At 35.9% G+C, this 21,621-nt stretch overlaps 1 protein-coding gene across 1 annotated transcript; it reads right to left on the bottom strand.

The window, feature by feature from the left end:
* Window positions 1-1,045: 1,045 nt before the first annotated feature.
* fer1l4 (fer-1 like family member 4) lies at window positions 1,046-17,543 on the bottom strand. Its single transcript, XM_059537346.1, is given in 28 exon segments — window positions 1,046-1,226; window positions 1,338-1,438; window positions 1,549-1,618; window positions 5,554-5,681; window positions 6,398-6,511; window positions 6,604-6,738; window positions 6,898-7,007; window positions 7,880-7,919; window positions 8,006-8,097; window positions 8,100-8,118; window positions 8,731-8,843; window positions 9,565-9,712; window positions 10,052-10,162; window positions 10,164-10,224; window positions 10,444-10,565; window positions 11,048-11,371; window positions 11,606-11,730; window positions 11,873-11,981; window positions 11,983-12,057; window positions 12,201-12,315; window positions 12,417-12,535; window positions 12,621-12,692; window positions 15,098-15,272; window positions 15,449-15,611; window positions 16,375-16,459; window positions 16,777-16,808; window positions 16,893-17,046; window positions 17,439-17,543. Coding segments are annotated over 28 exon segments (3,198 nt in total).
* Between the last annotated feature and the right edge of the window lie 4,078 nt (window positions 17,544-21,621).

Below are 21,621 nucleotides of genomic sequence, written 5' to 3'. Positions count from 1 at the left end.
ATTTGCATGTCCATTAGCTGCTAGTTTTTAGTTTTATTCCCATGTGACAGTAAAGCTTTACTGGTGGATTCTATATAATTACCCTTCTCTATATCACAGGCAATTATCTCACATGAGTGGATTTAGATCATGTACTCTGAGATCAGCCCAGAATCACAGACTGCTGAAACACAATTTACTGTCACTAAGGCACATGCTGTCATGTTTTATATTATTTCTCTAAATGAGAAAAGTTTATTTTCTTAAGATGCGGGAAGCATGTTGCTGAATGAAAATCATTTTTTTAATGATGGATGTTGGTTTCTATTTGTCATATCATCAAGTACACTGAGCAATATGGCTTCTGCCATTAACCTCAAATGGCTGAATTTTCTAGCTCTGCAAATAAAACCATAATCTTGGAAAAAGACAAGTGAAGTTCTGACAGTCTAGACATAAATGAATGATTTTGTTGTGTATACTTTCCATACCATATTGCTTTATTGACAAAACAGTCCTAGAACACAAATACAAATATATATATATATATAGTTTTTAAAACTCACTAAGGCTACATTTATTTGATTAAAGTTATTAATTTCTTTAAAACTTTTGAAAATCAGTGTACATGGAATTATAAAGCATTAAACTGCACTGAATTTATTAAAGGCGCAGTAAGCGATTTCTGAGAAACACTGTTAAAATTGGATCAGACTGAGCACTAAAAACACTTAGCCAATCACCAGGGGCATATTCATTAATGATGGGGGAGGGGCTATTGCATTGCCTATTTGTGAATTTGGGGGTGGAGCTATCAAGATAGGGCTGTGATTGATTTGGGTAGGGGCGTGTTTGTTTTGGTCATTTTAAATATCAACAGTAATAGTCAGAAATGACTTACTACACCTTCAACAAACAATTGTTTGTATTGTTAAATTCTTATAGTTATTATACTGTAGCTTATGTCTTTCCTATTAAAATTAAATAATGGCTGTACACGTTTATAATTATTTCCCCTGTTGATCAGTACTGGTACATTTCTTTGTTTATGTGCATTTCCACCTTTTCATCCATTGACAATAAGCTGGCTGATGTGTGTAGGCAGCGTGTAGAGGATGAGGAAGAGGATGAGCCCCAGGATAACCAAAATGATCAAAGCAGTGATGTACTTCTTGTACTTCTTCCAGATAAAGAACACAAAGGTTTTCAAGGGGTTCACAAACCAGATGAAGGATGTCTTGGGGCGGCTTAAGGGAACAAAATCATGTTTATGTAGCACATTTTAGTAAGTACACAATAAAGATGCAAACTGATATGAATATCTATATATAAACAGATAGTGTGTTTTAGTCTCTTACTTTGGTTTGTCCAGAGGTTCGGGTTCTTTATGTGCTTTTCCCACAGGGGTATTCTCAGCTTCTTCAGCTGTCACTAGGTGGAACTCTGCCTCTACTTTACCCTGCAAACCACATTAACGATTGAATAGTTTGAGTCTACCTTTACAAAGTAAACAAAAGTGTTACCACTTTGATTTTACTCTTAACTGGTGTACTGAAAAAGTGCTTGAACCATTAGAAGGAAGGTGTTCCCACTGTTGTCCACAAACTGCAGTTCTTCTGGTTTCATTTGGCTACGCTTTCTTTGATAACAAAGTAAACTGTCAGTGCTCTAATAACATCCTAGAATGACAGGGTATGCTGGATGACAAATAAACTTATATGATTAATACATAAGATGACTGAGTACATAATGCATTGAATAAGTGTATAGTGTACTGTGTGTCATTTGGTTTGATTCAAGCTAACTGGCCTTGACTAAAACTGCTAACCAGTCTTTGTGTGTGTGTGTGCAATGGAGTCTGACCTGAGGGAGGCCTGGCTTTTCAGCATTAAGCAGTGATTGGACCTCCACATGCTCAGGAACCAGAGAACATGCTCCGTTACAGAACTCTCTCATCTACTTCCAGCGCTGCAGGACACTCAGAGCTTTATGCTCATCCAGCTCTGCATAGTCTTCCTCAGTCTTCGTATTCTTCTTCAGCAATTCTGCAGGATCCAAGTCTCATATTCATTTATATATATATATATATATATATATATATATATATATATAGAGTACAGACCAAAAGTTTGGAAACATTACTATTTTTAACGTTTTTGAAAGAAGTTTCTTCTGCTCATCAAGCCTGCATTTATTTGATCAAAAATACAGAAAAAAAATATAATATTGTGATATATTATTACAATTTAAAATAATTGTTTTTAAATTTATTATACTTTAAATTATCATTAATTTCTGCGATGCAAAGCTGAATTTTTAGGATCATTATCACATGATCCTTTAGAAATCATTATAATATGATGATTAATTATCAAAGTTGGAAACAGTTCTGCTGCTTAATATTTTTTCAGAACATGTGATACTTTTTTACGATACTTTGATAAATAAAAAAAAAAGATGCTATGTTTTTAAAATATAAATATTTTGTAATAACAATATACACCACTGGTCAGAAATTTGGGTTCAGTAATTTTTTTTTTCTTTCTTCTCTTTAAATAAAATCAATACTTTTATTCAGCAAGGATGTGTTAAATTGATAAAAAGTGTTAGTAAAGAAAATATATTATAAGAATATATTATTAGAATTTTTTTTTTTTTGAATAAATGCAGTTCTTTTTAACCTTTTATTCATCAAATATATTAGACAGCAGAACTGTTTCCAACACTCAGAATAAATCAGAATATTAGAATGATGGATGTTACATGTGACACTGAAGGCTGGAGTAATGATGCTGAAAATTCAGCTTTGCATCACAGGAATAATTTTTTTTTTTAAGTATATTCAAATAGAAAACTATTATTTTAAGTTGTAATAATATTTCACAATATTACTGTTTTTTTCTGTATTTTTGATCAAATAAATGCAGGCTTGATGAGCAGAAGAAACTTCTTTCAAAAACGTTAAAAATAGTAATGTTTCCAAACTTTTGGTCTGTACTGTATATATATATATACACACACACACACACACACACACACACACACACACACACACACACACAGTGCCGTGAAAATGATTTTGCCCCTTCATGTTTTTTGTTAGTTTGTTTTTTGCATATATGTTACACTTAAAAGCTTCAGATCAAACACATTTTAGTATTACACAAAGATATTGCAAGTAAATATGAAATGCAGTTTTTAAATGATGATTTAATTTATTAAGGGAAAAATGCTGTCCAAACCTACCTGGCCCTACGTGAAAAATTAATTGCCCACTCAATTGCCAGAACTGTTGAATCAAGGAATCACTTAAACAGAATCTGTCTGACAAAGTGAAGCATGCTTAAAGTGCAACACATCATGCCACAATCTAAAGAATTTCAAGAACAGATAAGAAACAAAATAGTTGACATGTATCAGTCTGGAAAGGGTTATAAAGCTATTTCTAAAGCATTGGGACTCCAGCGAACCACAGTCAGAGCCATTATCCACAAATGGAGAAAACTTGGAACAGTGGTGAACCTTCCCAGGAGTGGCCGGCCTACCGAAATTACTCCAAGAGCACAACGACGACTCATCCAGGAGGTCATAGAAGAACCCAGAACAGCATCTAAAGAACTGCAGGCCTCACTTGCCTCAATTAAGGTCAGTGTTCATGATTCAACAATAAGAAAAAGACTGGACAAAAACGGCATCCATGGGTTCCAAGTTCCAAGACTAAAGCCACTGCTGACCAAAAAGAACACAAAGGCTCATCTCGCATTTGCCTCAAAATATTTTAATTATCTCCAAGACCTTTGGGTAAATATTCTGTGGACTGATGAAATAAAAGTTGAACTTTTTAGAACTTGGTGTTCCATTACATCTGGCATAGAACCAACACAGCATTTCGTATAGAAGAACATCATACCAGCAGTCAAAGGCTGCTTTACAGCTTCAGGACCTGGATGACTTGTCTTAATTGATGCAACCATGAATTATGCACTCTATCAAAAAACCTTGAAGGAGAATGTCCGGCTGTCAGTTTGTGACCTCAAGCTCAGTCACACTTGGGTTATGCAGCAGGACAAGGATCCCAAACACTCAGCAAGTCCACCTCTGAATGGCTCGAAAAACAAAATTAAGGTTTTGGAGTGGCACAGACTTAAATCTGATTGAGATGGTGTGGCATGACCTTAAACAGTCCATTCATGCTCTCAAACCCTCCAATGTGGCTGAATTAAAACAATTCTGCAAAGAAGAGTGGGCCAAAATTCCTCCACAGCGATGTGAAAGACTCATGCCAGTTATTGCAAATGCTTGATGCAGTTGTTGAGGCAAAGGGTGGCACAACCAGTTATTAGACTTAAGGGGGCAATTACTTTTTCAAGTAGTGCCAGGCAGGGTTGGACAGCTTTTTTCCCTTATCAAAATAATTTCAAAACAGCATTTGTATTTACTTGGGTAATCAATGTATAATATTTAAAATACTTTGATCTGAATATTTTGAGTGTGATAAATATGCAAAAAATTAAATAAATAAACAGGAAGGAGGCAAAAACCTTTTCATGACACTGTGTGTGTGTGTGTCTATATATATATATATATATATATATATATATATAGACACACACACACACACACACACACACACACGTGTTGCTCGCATTTTGATGAATACAAAGGCAAATGTTGGATTTCAGTGCCATAAAACAATAAAAAGATGTGGATATTTTTTGTATCTCTGTTACATGCCAAACTCATTTTTTTCATTGGAGAAACAGAACACAAAATTACTGTTTGTTTTACATGAAGGTGCTTTATAACCTTTATTTTATTTTAATAAACTTGTATTTCCACCTTCTGGAAAAGCCTCATTGGGAACTTTGAAGATCTTGTTGAGAACTTTCATTTCAGACTCTCGGTACTCTGGAGATGGAATCCCATTTATGCGGCAGAGCTCAGATAATATCACAGTGGGTTTCTTGGCATCTCTGCATTTATTATAGCCATCCCTGAAATCACAAGACATCCTAATCTGATTTAACCTACAGAGAGTCAAATGACAATCAGGCCACAAAACAGCTTGATTTATCTCAGTCTCTTAAACGTTGCAGCTTCAGACAGTCTTCTGAGAGCTCTTCCAATATGAGCTTAAAGCAATCAAGGAGCTTTGAGAAATTCTGATGACAATGACAGTAGTGGTCACGACAAAGATAATAATACTAATCATCATTATAATAACTATCATCACCATCATCACAGGCTAAAACCATTACCCACTTATCATAATGAAGAGCCAGGCCACACCCGGTGCGATGGCGGCTGTAGAAACGGTTCTCCAGGTCTATGGTCAAACACAAACAGCATGACCAAACCTGAGAATAATGATATCACAGATTTAGCATTTTTTAGCTCAATTCATGCTGTTTTCAAGCTACAACTGTAGTTGTTGTTGTTCACGCTGTCAAAAGTAAAAAGAAAATACTGTAAATGCAAAGCCTCTGTGAAAAATTACATTTAATATTTCATTCTTACAGCCACCACACCAAATGTTTTGAGCATTCATTCATTTTGTGAACAGACGGCACTTACTCTCCAAACACTGGGTTCAGTTGTTTGGGAATGTAGTGTTCTTTGCTGTCCATTTGCTGCTGGCCAACCTTTACCACCACATAGGGGTCTGCCTTAACACTCTGGTCTGTGGGAGCCAGATTGGTTGCCTTGGGGTTCAAAGGAAAGAAAGCATAGAACAGTAAGAACAGTTCACATTCACATTCAATGCACAGAAAATATAAGAGGAAATGATAGAAAACTGTACCATTATGATGCAAGCAATGCACCCTTCAATGTGACATGCTCTATTTAAAACCATTTAACATTTTTCTAATTATTGTATACATACATGCAGGACTGTTTATCTAAAAATGTAAAAGACGGGAAAAAAAAGTAAAGTTGCTATGTCACAACAGTTCTTTCCTTCTGTATTGTGACAGAGTGACATGGAGTATCATAAAATAAAAAAAGTGGAAGGGGGACTTGGTCTTATGCATCGGTTGTTGACTGGATGAAGGCTGAATGCAAGATTGCAGTCAATTCTAAGAAACAAGAAGAGTTTAGGCAGACTAAATGAGTGGAGAAGTATGGCATACATTACCAGAGAGACAGAGAGAGGTCTAATGTTTCACCATAAAATTATAGATTTTTCTTTTAAAGAGAGAGAGAAAGAAACAAAATGGATGAATAATTCACAATAAGATCAATGACATGCATTTAGAAAATAGATGGACCATTTCATATCAACTTAAAAGAAATAATGACCACATATATATTATAAAACTTTCAATCATACATTCATTTAAACTGCCTAAAATGTTCATGCCCACTCTGTCAACTAAGTGAGCAGAATTTGTACATTTAAAAAACAACTGATACCTACTTTTACTACATATACCCTCACAAAGACTTTGATGGGTGCATTTTTGGGAATCCCATTAGAAATCTGACAGACTGCATCTTCGTCTTCAGAAACGATCCCTGCAATGAAGCACAGCTCTGCTTTAACCTCTAATCCTTGACTTTTTTAATGCATGCTGTAACACTCTTGATCCAGTGCATGAGAGCTTGCCAAAACGCACATCTAACTTTGTATTTACCCATATATCTCGTACTTTCATCTTCCTCTTCATCTTCCAGGCTGGATTTCTCTTTGTAGACAGAAAATATGTGCAAACAGTCCATGAACTGACTGAATTTGTTTTCAAGTTCAGACTTGTAAAGCTGGGGAATTAAATAACAAAGAGATGAAAAAAGAAAAAGAACAGAAAATGTAAATTGCAGATAATGCAAATAGTTTTAGATGGCTTAGGAGCGGAAATAAAACTATAAACACTGTATTGAATTAAATAAAATGATTACAGTTTGAAGAACATGTCAAACCTGTAAGGTGGCAATTTTCTTCCTCTTTGGAGCAGGCGGCTCTATTTCAATCACAGTCTTATCATCTTATACCTCAGCCTCTAGTGCTGACATGCTTAGTGGTGCTCCATCTGCACAATGTGACATTACACTGATACTTCGAAATACAATCAGTACTGAGCATCCTAGTGCAGAGGATGTGGCCACTTGGGTCACACTAATATACTCATCACACAAGACAGCTCAAACCAAGCAACATCCATAAACAAATTCTTTCATCAGAAGTAACTTCACTTTCAATCAGCCCATAGCTGATTTTAAGTGCATGTATGAAGTTATTTACCTTCAGATTCACACAGGCATCCTAAGCAAAGGATGTGGCCACTTAGGTTACACTAAAAATGTCTGAATGTCATTACACAAGAAAGTTCACACCAAATGGTATCCACAAATAAATTATGCTAGACCTTTTCTCAGAAGTAATTTCACTTTCAATCAGTTCATAGCTGATTTTTAGTGCATGTGTGAAGTAATTTACCTTCAGATTCACACACATGTCCTAAGCAAAGGATGTGGCCACTTAGGTTACAATAAAAATGTCTGAATGTCATCACACAAGAAAGTTCAAACCAAGCGGTATCCACAAACAAATTACGGTAGACCTTTTCTCAGAAGTAATTTCACTTTCAATCCACCCATAATTGAACAGTAGACTAACCACAATTTCAAGTCTTGTTCAACTACAAGTAATATAATGTAATGCATTTGATAATCAACTTTTAAGTGCCCATATATGTTTTAGGACTCTGTCAAACTGGTTTCATTCAGATGTCTGAATTCGCTGTTGTTATGCTCTTCCAAATTCAGACGCTGGTACATTTACTGATAGGTGATGTAAGTCTTTATGAATGAGACATTGATTTATTCACTCAACTGATTTGTTCAAAAACACCGATTCATTTATAATAGAGTAACAATTAAATCATGCTTGTGCTTATAATACCTCCATCGTGTCCATCTTCCAAGTCATCCTCTTTCTCCTCCTGAAGAAGAGATGGAAACATTTACACATTGAGACAATCAACGAGGCACGTAGTTTATACAATAAATGATCAAAATAATTTATCACCTGTTTTTCGAGTTCAGCCAGTAATGCATAATATCTAGATCACCAATCAAGCTCCTCCTTTTCTGGTGGCTCCTCCTCTAACTCCTGCTCAAAATCACCTTTTTGATTGGAGACTGAAAATAGAGTTTTCTGCAATACATTATTTTTAAAATTAAAACTCATTCACTCACCCACATGTCATTCCTAACCTTTAATTTGTGAACAGGACTTTACACACTAAACACAAACATGGATTTTTAGAAGCCAAATGCACACATTCATGATTGAAAGCATCCCATTTGGATGTCAGCAGGGGTCTTGGCTATGCAGTGGCTGCCCAATTAATCAGAGTGATCTAACAGCAGGAGCTCAAACTGACACAGGAACACACTTCACTGCGCTCAACAAACCAGCAGATTCACACCATAATCAACAGGTTAATGGGTGCAAAGGGCTTCACATTTAATATCTGCAGGCTGTGGGTGGTTAAAACGTGTGCGCTAAGTACTAATTAGGAGCTATTTCAAACATCCCAAAGCAACCAACTTACATCATTTCACCCAAACTGGATTCTCCATGACCACATGGCAGCTGTCTGAAGATAAGTGTTTGCAAAACCTCTGAAAAGTGGTGGAAGATGGCATATACAGTTTTGAACTGTTTCACACATATGGTGAGTAGCAATTTGAGGAACACTACAAAATGTGTTCATTCTTATGGACTGAAAAAAACACAGTGGAACTAACCATGACTAAGTTAAGAGGGTTAACAGGAATTTTGCTCTGTTTCAGAGGAAGTCCACCCAAGTCCATGGTGATCACCGTGGTTAGAGGAGTAGTCTTCTGGGGAGGCTTCTTCTCTAAAATTGTGAGCAAATGTTTAAGAATTTTCTATGTGAAAATATATTAAAAACTGTAGTCTATATTAAAAATAAAGGTCAACAGTGACCATGTTTTGATCCGCAAAAATAGTGATATTTTTCCAAATGTGGATGAAAATACTTTGTTTTCCAAAGAAGTGTCTTATGCTCACCAAGGCTGCATTTATTTGATCAAAATACAGTATAAACAGTCTTATTATGAATTATTATTACAACTTACATCGTATATAGAGCATTCACTGTTCAAAGCAGTGCAATCCAATTTAATGTAATTATGTCTGCAATAGGCAGTTGTTCTGAATGAAAACATTTTTGGATCAGTTAGACTTCTAAACAATACTAGAAATAAGCAAAAAAAAGTGCTGTAGGAATCTCATGAGCTCTCAATTCAAAATTTATTGGAAGTAATTATTGTGTGTTGCTGTTAAGGGCATGGATGAGAAATTAGTTAACTTAATTCATGTTCAGAACTATCTTCTAACTTAAACATAATTTAGATCCTTAATAAGAATAGTGTGCATATAAGTGTAGTCAGTGTCTTCTCATTTCAGCAAAGTTTCACGCCATCCTAGTTTATAAAGAAAGAGAGTTTGGTGCACTTTTGAATGTGCATTATTTATGTACACATATCAGAACAGCAGATGCTTTATTTTTTTTGGCCTTTAAACTAGAAACATATGAGCTATAAAAGGTCCCATGCCCCCAGGCTCCTCCTCCTCGTCTTTCCACTCCTCTTGATCCCTGGGACCAAACTGCACGAGGTTTCGGACCACGTGAGTTCCCACCAGGACCAGCCTCCCGAAGGCCCTCTGCTCCATTATGAAGATAGAAAGAGGGGGATGCAGTTCCTGAGGACACATATCCAGTTATGAGCTATTGTACAGTTATGATAATAAAAGCAAGTAGATGATTAATATCAAGCCATCCTCATCAAATATTTAATGCTTACTTTTTTAATGTTTACTAGGATGTTACATATAAAATTATTGCTTTGGTGTTAGTTAATGCACCAAATAATCACAAATAATAACCTATTACAACTAACAAAGACTTAATATTGTGTAATAAATCATTCTGAGCAAGACATCTCACCAGTAGTGCTTTTAGTAATTCTGAAACAGGATATGTGGTCAGTGCTTGTATGGCAAGCATGTTCTCAACACAGCTCCTGAGATAAGGTCTAATACTTTGAAAAGAGGGAGTCTTACAACATCAAAGTGTTTAACCACATCACTGTAGTTGGGATTCTGCTTGTAGCTCTGAATTTCCTCTGACTCGATCGTGTTGCCCGCACACTCAAATCCTCACTTGAGGTTGCTCCACTTCAAACAGTTTGACTCTTTTCAGGTCCCTCAGTCCCTAAACCTGCAGTTTAAGGGTTTGAGTTCAAAACACTGTAGATAAGTACCACGCCAGTCAGCAGGCAAACTTGTGCAGTAGGTCAAACCATGCTGCTATTTTAAACACTTGAAGGGGTGACTTATGCACATCTGATGAATCAGTTTGTTCTTCGGCATTGAAAACCTTTAAATTGTGACGTAAAAAAACACTTTCAATGTTTATTCAGTTCATATCTGTTCAAGTTTGCACCTCTATTCTGTATTTCCTGAGCACAGGTCGAACTCCCTCGGGAATGATATAATAGCATTCTTCTTCCATCTACTGTTGATCCTTGGGGTCAACATCCAGTGGCAGAGCTGGCTGGGATGGATTCCGAGCACATAAACATAACATTTAAAAGGCACATTTTAAAACTCTCTGATATATATTGAGGTGAAGGATTGCTGCAAATCATCTTTACCATCAAGTTAAAGCAACACAACTGTTTTCAACATAAATAATAATAGGAATTGTTGTTTGAGCACCAAATCAACATCAAAAGATTCTGTGACATAATACACTTTAGCTTTGCCTTAATGCATTTTAAAATATATTAAAGTAGAAGACGTAAGTTAATAATATAATGTAATAGCAATATTATTTCACTATATTACTGTTTTTTTGTTTTGTTTTTTCAAATAAATGCAGCCTTGGTGAACATAAAGAGACTACTTTCAAAAACATTTAAGCTGCTCTCTAACAGACAAATGAATGCTTGGTCATGACATGTCTATATGTGTGTTAAGCTAGACTCTTGTCATTGTCTTTTGCAGTCAAATTAATGAGAAAAACTGGAGTCCCACCTCTCCGAAGCTTGAGTAATCCAACTCGATGAGCTCAAGTACTGCCAAAATTTCCCCAGCTTTGCTTTTGCCTTTTGTGATCTCAAAAAACTGCAGGGTTTTGTTTAAGCATGGTTTTTAAAGTGCCATTTACAACTGACTCACAGATTACAGCTTTCCAAAACAGTTAATGCATTAAAAACTATCACTCACTAGTTTGTTGTAGTCATAGGTGTTGATGATGACCACAGAGTCTTCTCTGTACTTGTCCTTACTGTCCTCCATCAGAACCTGATCACAGAGGAGTAACTCACACCACGTCGGGGACAGAGTTTCTTTCATCACCTACAAAGAATAAAATCTTTAACAATCTCTGAGACACGAAATTGCAATCAATAAAGGCTGACTGACTCATTTCCATGTCGCTTCAGAACCCAGGTGGACTGAATGGACATCATAAATGGGCAATTAATCTCACGTGAACTGAATAAAAGTAAGTTTTTAGTGATTTTCTTATACAGTGCTTTTTATTGTGAACAGAGAAAAAAAAACTTACGTGTTAATAAATATGAGACTCACCCATGTGAGCTGACACTGTGTGCTGAACACAACATTGGTGAAGGGGTCGGACAGTACATTGTCATCGGCTGCAATAATGCCACGCGCTTGATAAATGTGAGCACGTAACTAGAAATAATAACTGTCTGGATGAAAGGACAAAAGGAGAGACTGTCATTTTCATGAAATGTCATCCAAATTAAAATTGATTAATTTTCAAAGCTGCCTGAGACAAATTATGGAGAATATCCAAGATGTTTGTATTAGCTAAAATGAAGTTGGAAGTACCTTCCACCACTAATTTGGTGGGAGGCATGTTACAGGGAATTGATGCACTAGAAGTTGCTTCTTCGTAAATGGGTCTAAACTCTGCTGGAAGGCTGGTGACACAGTTTTTTTGCATATTTTGTGATACCAAGCCACATAAATACTTCCAGTTTGGCGAATATTTCCCCCACTGCTCCTCCAGGGGTCTATAGAACAAAATAATAAAAATAAATAAATAAGCCATAGAATACTGTGCAAAAGATTGGGGTCAGCAAGGTAAAAAATAACATGCATTTTTAGATATAAATTGAGGTAAACAATAAGACACAGCCAATCTTGACAGCATTACTTCTATGGCCAAGCGGAGCCTCTTTGTGATATTCTTCAGATCTGCTAGTCTGTCTTTAACCGTATTTCTGGTCACTCTCTTTCTCGCTCTCAGGGCCTGCTTGGCCAGAAAAAACCTACAATTCATATCACATTCTCAATGAAGACTCTTAGTGGGTTTAACCATATAATTCATCAGCGTACTTCTGTAACACCAAAATCAATACTGTACAGTCACCCACAATGTTCCTTTTGATGACACTTCTCCAGGGTGTTTTGACGAGGATTCCTCTTCATGTCTAAGTTACTGCTGTACTGCCTAAGAGCAGTGAGAACAATCTTTCTATTATCTATAATCTACAATGTAAGAGGGGAAATACAGACTCAGAATAGTCATGCAAATGTGTCCTACGTGCAAGTGAAAAAAGAGTTCCTGCACGACATCAACCAAACGTTCTTTAGCCTTGATCTTTGATCTTTCCAACAGCATCTCCACTTCATCAATGCCATTTTCCTTAAAGAACATAGGACACAAGCCAAACTAAGAAAATTCTAACAGTCAAGTGCTTTTGGAATGACGTAAGGGAAATAAGGTAGCGTGTAGACTGTAACACACTTTAGATTGTTATATTCGTAATTCTGCTCATTAAAGACACAATCTTATATTTCTGCTCAGTGTCACTTGCCAGTCGGTCAGCCATCTTGGACCAATTGCTGTTTAGGAATCGGAAGGTGTGATCTTCAAAATAGCTCCACACAAAGATACATGATTTCTCTTGGAATAAGGAATGCAACTAAATGATCCGGATGGTATGATAAAGTTTGCTGCTATTCTTGGATAATCCTGCAGCACTCCACATAACGATAAGCTGCCTGTCAGTCTTGAGAATGTCATTTCACCTGTCATATTCAGTGGGATGTGGTCTCCTGGGTGGGGTGACGGATTTGTCTCGAGGGCCAGCGTTCAGAGGTTCACCTCTCTCCAAACTCATCTTCTGATTCCAACAGCGGCTGTCTGTCCTCAGCCAGATTCTCCTGACTACCACTCTTGCTGGACTTCACTACAACATCTGCAGTTTTCTCATAATTCCCTGTGAAACAGTGTAATCATAACTAAATATAACTAAAACCAAACATGTTTAAAGAAAAAAATAATTGTTAAATGAATATAAATAATAGATGAAACTATAAATTAAAAAAATAGAAATGTGGCCGTGCCATATAGCAACTAAAGTTTACATAATAAATTACTCAAAACTAAAACTGAAATAAAATAAAGCTCTGCATAAACTTTTGTATGTGTGGTTTATACTCAAACAGCTGTTTATATTATGAGATAAAACAGTCTAATCTTACCTATAGACAGCTCAACAGTGACTGTTTGGAGCCAATAGAAGGATCTATCATTGTCACTTCAAAGAAGGATGCAAACAACAAAAATTCATCCTTCTCTCCAGTGAAATTCTGTATAAGGAAATAACAGATACAACATTGATTAAATGTAATACTATAACATACAGTACAAATAATCATGTTTGTGTCTAACATCAGCACAACTGTTTTATACTACTTTTAGACAGTACTTTTAAACAGTTTAGTAAACAGGTAATGAAGATTTTAGACACAATATTGGAAATTCTATTGTCTATTTTACCTCCTCTGTGAGTCTCCAAGCAACACACAGTAATGAATGATTCAGTATCTTGAACACATTTAGTGAATGATTCAATGACTTAAAGACAACCCCTTTTTCTAACCGAATAAGTGCTGTGAATGAATCTATTGAGTGAATGTTCCTCTGGTTCACTCATAATGACTCGTCACCAATTGCTGTAACGGTGTAACTTGCAGAAAAATTCCCACACAGTTGGGATGCTTTCATGTCATGCTGCTCACCCAATCAAATTAGAAGACTATAGAACTAACTCGCGTATAATCCGAAATAGAACATGGTAGACTGTTTTCTCTCTTCCTATCAGGCAGACCTGATCACCTCAGGAAGAGGGTGAACATCTTCCACTTTGACAGTAATGGCAGCTGGTACCTCAGCACCAACATCTACAGACTCCTCAGCAGGCCCACTGGGACTCTGTATTGCTGAATAAAATCATTTTCCGTTTTGTTATTAGAGTGCTAGAGCATTTCTGAAACATCTTTGTGTGTGTATGAATGCATAAGACCAAAAATTTTACATTACATATCCACTAATGACAAGCAAATTTTTTGATATCTGCCATTGGTCGAACAAAGAGGTAAATGTTACACTACTGGCTGAGCTAATGTTGTTATGGTTACTTTAATCGCCACAACTACACATATTCCTTGATGCATTAATATATTTTGACAATACCTTCTTTGCCTGCTGTCTTCTCCTTGGACCATCAGCTCTTGCGTTTTTGCTTTCCACATTAGCAATGGTCTACTCTCCGTCACCACAACTGTAGGGGAGGAATAAACCTCCACACTCAGCGAGAGCAGTATTCTGCCCCTATAGAAGATCCCTTCACTCAGACCTTCATTAAGATCCCTGTGGATGTCTGTGGAGAGCCGAAGAGATTGACCCAAGTAGGGGCAAAGGTGGGATTGAAACCTGATGGATGGAGGAAAGAGGCAAAGTAAATTGAAGAAAAATAATGAAGTAGAAGTTGTTCAAAAAGCAGTAAAAACCTATAACATGAAGGTATGCAAATACATGACTGGAGTGATAGTCCACAAAAAAAAACATTAATTCTCAAATTACTTACTTTACCCTCATGTTATTCCAAACCTATTTCATGTCATTGCAGCCCATGTAACAAACAAACATGTATCAAAGAAAGCATTCAACCAAACATATTGCGAGAATGACTTTCCATCCTTCCTGTTTAACATTTTTATGTTGGAACAAAATATCTAATTCAAAACAAAATTGAAATTCACCTGCTGGCCAGCAAATGTGACCTGAACATAAGGGTCGAGGAAAACCTTCTTGTCTCTCATTATATTCCCCATGAAACCCGAGTTCATGCTGGGCAGACCTTCCGCTCTGAAGATCTTCAGGACAAACTTTGCCCAAGGGCGTTCTGAAGGCATCCTCTTTGGAAGGAGAAGGTTCCTACATGCCACATGAAAATGCACCAAAATATATTGAAGTTTCAGATGCTACAAACTGTCTACTGAACATACTAATGTCAACGACCAAAGAACCAAACATCTGATATTAATGTTTCTTTTAGGGGGGATGTGTCCTTAAGATGAGAACAGCCATGTTAACATAAGGCAAGCTCTTACTTTTCAGTGTCATCATTCTGGCTGCCAGCTGGTGCCAAGCTGACCATGCCCATGAGGTCTCCTTTCATCACCACACTCACTGTGGACTTCACATAACCTTTCATTCCAGAGCGGGTAACTTTTGGGTCAGTAAGCGGAGCCCATATCTGGTAGAAACTGTGATCTGTAAGATATATATCGAATGTGTTAAGTTGTTGTAATGATCTTGGGGATGCTCCAGATTAAAACGTTTTTGGATAGACATCTTCAGAACATTTACATCTCTATGTGACAAAGACCCTAATCCCTTGACTTTTCATTTTCGGTGTAGAGCTGGAAGAAGTGCACCAATCAGCTAATCAGGTAGAAATCATTGCCTTTTGGCCATTTTTGGCTAGGTGCCTTATTATCCTGAGTTGGAAAAAGGCAAGACCACCATCTCACAAACACAGAGATGATGTCTTATCTTAAACTTGAGCACCTTAAGAATCCTATCCAAGTCTCCTCTGGAAAGTTTTATAGGGTCTGGCAGCCCTTTTTATCTTACATTGAATCATTATGGGACACTATTTCATAATTTATCATATCTCAACCAACCCAGTGTTTTGGTGTGAAATATGTGATTTAAGAAGAATGTTGTATATGTTTGTTTGCCTGAGATTGTTGTATAATAACCAGTAAAACTGCAAAAATCTATAAAAATTATTTGAATAATAATAAGTTAGTTGTAATGTCTTAGAAAATGTGGTTCTAAGCAGACCTATAATCATTATTTTTTTCTTTTCTACCATCTGTGATGAGTTAATTATCACCATTAAAATGCCTAGGGTATGTTATTATCATTTTACCAATGAACTTTCAACTTCTGTAATCTTTACTTAAGATGTGTGCATCAAAGCTTGCAGTGAGCACTTATTGCTTCATAATCTGGGTTTATCTGGGTTTACCCGGCTGCTGATACACTGTGCTGATGTCGATCTTAAAAATTCCTATGCGGGACATCAAAAAGGCAAGAATTTTCTTATGAACCACCTAAAACATAAGAATAAAAGAAGAAAAAAATTACCATGATACACACAACATAAATATTAAACATTGTGTCAGATGACCTCAAATATGGCAGTATATAAATTAATTTACTTTATTCAAGTCAAACATTAAGGTCAGATTAAGAACAGTTATCATTTCAATACTGTATATTTTTCACATTTTACATGAGCATCACTAGTTATTATAGGCAAAATAACATTAAAACCATTTTAGCTGCTGTATACAGTTTGTAAGAAACTTATGTAAGTCCATTTAAATCTCTTTAATTGCCCTCCGATAGTGTCTCTGAGAATACTCACAGAAATCTCAATCACTTTATCAAAGAGCACATCTCAAACATGAAGTTATTAAAGACAAAAACAGCAACAACAAAAAAAAAATCGGAGAGAGGCCTAAACCTTCAGATGCTTATAACGGAGTTCTCTGCAAGTAGTTACCTCATTGTAAAATGGACAGTTGGTAGACTTCTGAGTAGCTGTGTGCTTTTTTTCATCTCCAATAGTCACATACACTGCTTGGTTGATGTTAACCCCGACCAGTTTCTGAGCTTCAATCACATTTACATTCACCTGAGGGAAAAAGAGTGGAATAAAAGACTTAAACATACTAGATTCTCATCAAACAAGTGGTCTATAAGGAAAACAATTATTAAATTATGTGTATATGAAATAAGCAGGTCTCATTTGTTTTACCTTGAAAGACTTCATGTGTGACAGCAAGCTCATGCTTTGCTATGGCCCTGCAACGACTACACACAGAAAAAAGCCTTGAGTTATAGCAGTATTATTTATAAATTCCCAGATTTAATTTCAAATATGGAAATTACAAAATGAGTCATTTTTAGTTATATAGTGTGTAATGTATTGCATTACACTGCACTGCAATACAATTGATCTCTTTATGGTAAGTTATTATACTGAAATGTAACTGAAACACACCTCTAAATGGGAGTGAATGTCACACTGGCACATTCAATATCTGCAAAATCATAATTATCATCGTAGTCGTTATCATCATCTTTGTCTCCTTTCTCATCATCAGTTTTCAAAAGACTGCGCCCGATCATTCTTGTCTCACATCCAGCTGCTGAGGACGTAGGCTGTCTGAAGAACTACAAATTATTGAGTACATCAGACAGTGTGAATTCCATGAATAAAGGATATGAAGATGTGTTGCATGTACTGATTGAAGATATCCTTACTTTGCTTCAGTAAAACCTGAGTTCCTGATGACAAGCTCTGAGCTGAAATAGATGGAACAAAATAAAGAATAGAGGGTATGAAGGAATAATGGATGGATGGATGGATGGATGGATGGAAGACAGGAAAGAAGGAGGAAGGGAATGAGGGAAGGATGGAGGAAAAGAATAATGGATGAAAAGAAATAGAAGAAAGGAAGAATGGCTGGATGGAAGGAAGATAGAAAGGAAGAATATATGGAAGGAAAGAAGAAGGTAGAAAGAAAAGATGGATGGATGGATGGAGAAGAGAAGAGAAGGAAATAAAAACAGAATGGATGTAGCAGTGGAAGTAATAAAGGAATGGAAATGGATAGAAGAAGGGACAGAAGGAAGGAAGGAAAAATGGATGAACGGATTGCTGGATGGAAGGAAGGAAGGAAGGAAGAACAGAAGAAAGGAAATTGAGGCAGGAACGACAAATGGAAGGAAAAAAGGACAGGAGGAAGGAAGAATAGATGGGGAAAAAGAATTAAGTAGAATGAAGATGAAAAGAAATAGGGAAAGGAAGGCAGGCAGGTGAGAAATGATGGATGGATGGGACAAAGCTGGAATGGATTGAAGAAAGATGCTGAAATAATTAAAGAAGGAAAAATAGATGAAAGGAAAAAGAAGCAAGAATGGATGGGAGGAAAGTAGGATTGATGGATAAATGGACAGATGGATGGATGAGATGAACATAACGATGTCTCTCACCCATCAGTGTCCTGTTCCCCCCTGAAGTACAACCCCCTGAAGAGGGTTGTACTTCACCTCCAGCTCTATGTAGATCTACAGAATAAAGTCCATCAGCACATATCAACACAAAAGAGCTTCACTCACACATAACACCACACCAACAGCTAATGATTCAATAACCCTTCATGAAGAGGATTTGTTTAACTGAGAGCAGCTCTTCACTCACATCAGTGAGACCGTGCTGAGCGTCTTGGAGGAGATCACAGACACCACATACTGCAGGCTGATCACCAGCCTTCCCAGCAATCTGTGCACACAGCAATCAATTGTTTTGGAATATTATGTTCTTTAAGAATCATTTAGTTCATTTCCCTCATCTTATTTATAATGAATACTTTCAGTATGACGGCTGATTCATGTTCTGACCTGTTGCTTAACTCTTACTGCAGTTGTAGATGCTGAATGACAGAACCTTCCCATAGAGAGGGCATCTAAAGTGCTTGAGTCATATAAATACACAATACAGATTAAAACAAAATGTACAAACATTTTCATTTATTGGACGCAGACTAAATGTTTTTTTCTCTTTCTTATTTTGTTTTTGGTGTTCAAGAAATATTTTTAGTGTAGAAAAATGTTATGCTACCTAATTATTAATTTTGTGGTGATTTTTAGCATATATTTTAATTAGAAATCATAACATTACGAATGTTTTGTTCTGTCACTTTTGGCAACCACCAACTGTGTGATTACAAGCAATCTTAATATCTTCTTTTATGTTCAACATAAGAAAGCAACTCATAAAGTTTGAGTCGACATGAGGGTGAGTAAATGATGACAAATTTTCATTTTTGGGTGAACTATCCCATGCCCTTGCTTGCTTTCAATACTGATTATTAAATACGCATATTACAATAAACTACATTTTTAAATATACTAAATAGACAACACTTTAAATTGTAAAAATGTTTTACAATATTCATGCTTTACTGTATTTTTGACTTAACAAATCAGCATAAGGGACTTCTTTCAAATAATAACTTAATTATTCCAAACTTTTGAAGTTTGCGTTTGCAGTGTGTGTGGGTGTAAATAAAATAAATAAATAGAAATCTATAAAATGGTGGTGTTTGTGTTAGATCTCTCCCCGTTTTACATTCATTGCATTTCTAATAAATGAAAATCCCAAGGACTTCATTCTCATAAAGCCAGTGAACATATGATTTATCTCCATTCAGATTGAATGTCTTTTCTTTCTTGTCCTTCCCATCATTCCAGTATCAGTTAGCTTAAGTTAAAGGATAACCTTCTGACAGACCTCAAATATTGTAATTTCATTACTGTATCTGAAATCATAGATGTGGCTGTTTACAAGACTTCGGGAATGTTAAAGTGCCTGTGGTAGATCTAGCATGGTGATTATACATGAAAGGTTTGGCTAACATGAAGACCTCCTCCCAACATACTCAATAAAAACTGATTTCATCTTCATTCTAGAAGCAGCAGCAGCTACGTTTGTTGATTTCACAGGCTGTCTTTCCAAATGTATTATGAAAAAATAAAGGTAGCCTAAAATGTGAAGGTGCATGGTAACCAGCACACTACATTTCAATAGCTTGGGACAGTGATATTTTTAATCAGCAAGTACTCATTCAATTTATCAAATAGTGAGAGTAAAGACATTGATAATAATAGTAAATAGTTTGTGTTAAAATGGTTTCTGAAGGATCATGTGACACTGAAAACTGGAGTAATGACATTTGAAAATATATGAATATTAATATATTAATGGAAAACAGTTTGAATGGTTTTGTAGCGACTGATGATCTTTCCTTTATGCGGCAGGGGTAATTTTTTTTATTTTTTTGCTTTTCTAAATATCCTGTAGCAAATACATAAACAACTTTCATAAAAACAGTTACCTCATTGAAGATGGCTATATTCTCACACTGAAGGATCCTGGTTTTGTGAGTTAAAACTGGACAGTAAACATTGTTTTCCTTTTAAAATAAATTAAAATAGAAGTCTTGCATATACACGTTTAAACAACGATATCACTTTAGTCCCAGTATTATTTCTCACATTATATAAATACTACTACATTTTTTTTATTCCCCAATTAAACTGAATATGACAATGTGATTATTCCTCAATATCTACCTTACCTCTAAAAGACAATTCCACTTTCCTGTCATATTTCCCTGGCAGGTTATAGATCTTCTTTAAAAGGACATTGATAGAAATGGCCAAGCCCTGCTGTGTTTCTGTGTCTTCTAATCCTGATCCACTGTGTTAGCTTTAGGTGAAGTTGATCTTCATTGTTCTTAAGGTACAAACAAGACACTCAAATCTGACTTAAAGTAAGTGCTAGACAAATACATCCTCAATTAGTCTGCTTTTAAATATCCAGCATTCATGTAACCTCCAAAGTCAGAGCATACAATCCGACAGAAAACTCCACAGGCAGAAGACAAGTTGTAATATTTACCTGTGATAACTCAATAGTTAACAGTTGAACCAAAGGGTGTAATAAGAGTAAACAGGTGAACAGCTGTGTTCATTCTGCATTTCAATTCCATGAACTTCAAATAATAAAGAGAACAAGTGAGAATTGGATAAATTTATTGAAATAAAACTATGCTTTTTTTGTTGCACACAGACACACACACACGTCTTGTGCCTGTTAATAAGGCAATTTTTTTTTATTCAGCATTTTTTGTGACACTAAAATTGGTGTAACTGAATGACAATGGCTTTTGAAGAACATGTTGAATTACTAAGAAGAAAATCATTCATATGATTACAATACCATTCCCTAAAAAGATTCTTTAAACAAGATAACGGTCCCATAAGGCTTTACGTGGCAAGCGCAAGAGTACATTTCTAAAATCAATAGATCTAGAGAAGTGCAATTAACTTTACTGTGCGATTAAGGTGCAAACATTTGAGTTAGATAGATAAAATGAACAGCTCTTTATCTTTAAGATCTTTAAAATAGTATTTGACACAATGTACAAAATCCTCAAAATAAAAAGGCATAACGGATAAGGAGTTCTATGCTCCCAATGTCTGTGTCTTTATACCAGTAAACCAGTATTTTTAAAATCCATTCTACTCAAATTCATACTACATAGTACATATGCATTCTAAATGATTCTCAATATATCTTGGTCAAAACAATGATAACATATTAGCAAAACAAATCTCAAAGAATCTAACTTCACACTAG

Source organism: Carassius carassius, chromosome 44 (assembly GCF_963082965.1).
Source record: "Carassius carassius chromosome 44, fCarCar2.1, whole genome shotgun sequence".
NCBI lineage: Eukaryota > Metazoa > Chordata > Actinopteri > Cypriniformes > Cyprinidae > Carassius > Carassius carassius.
This window is presented reverse-complemented; position numbering and strand designations above follow the sequence as displayed.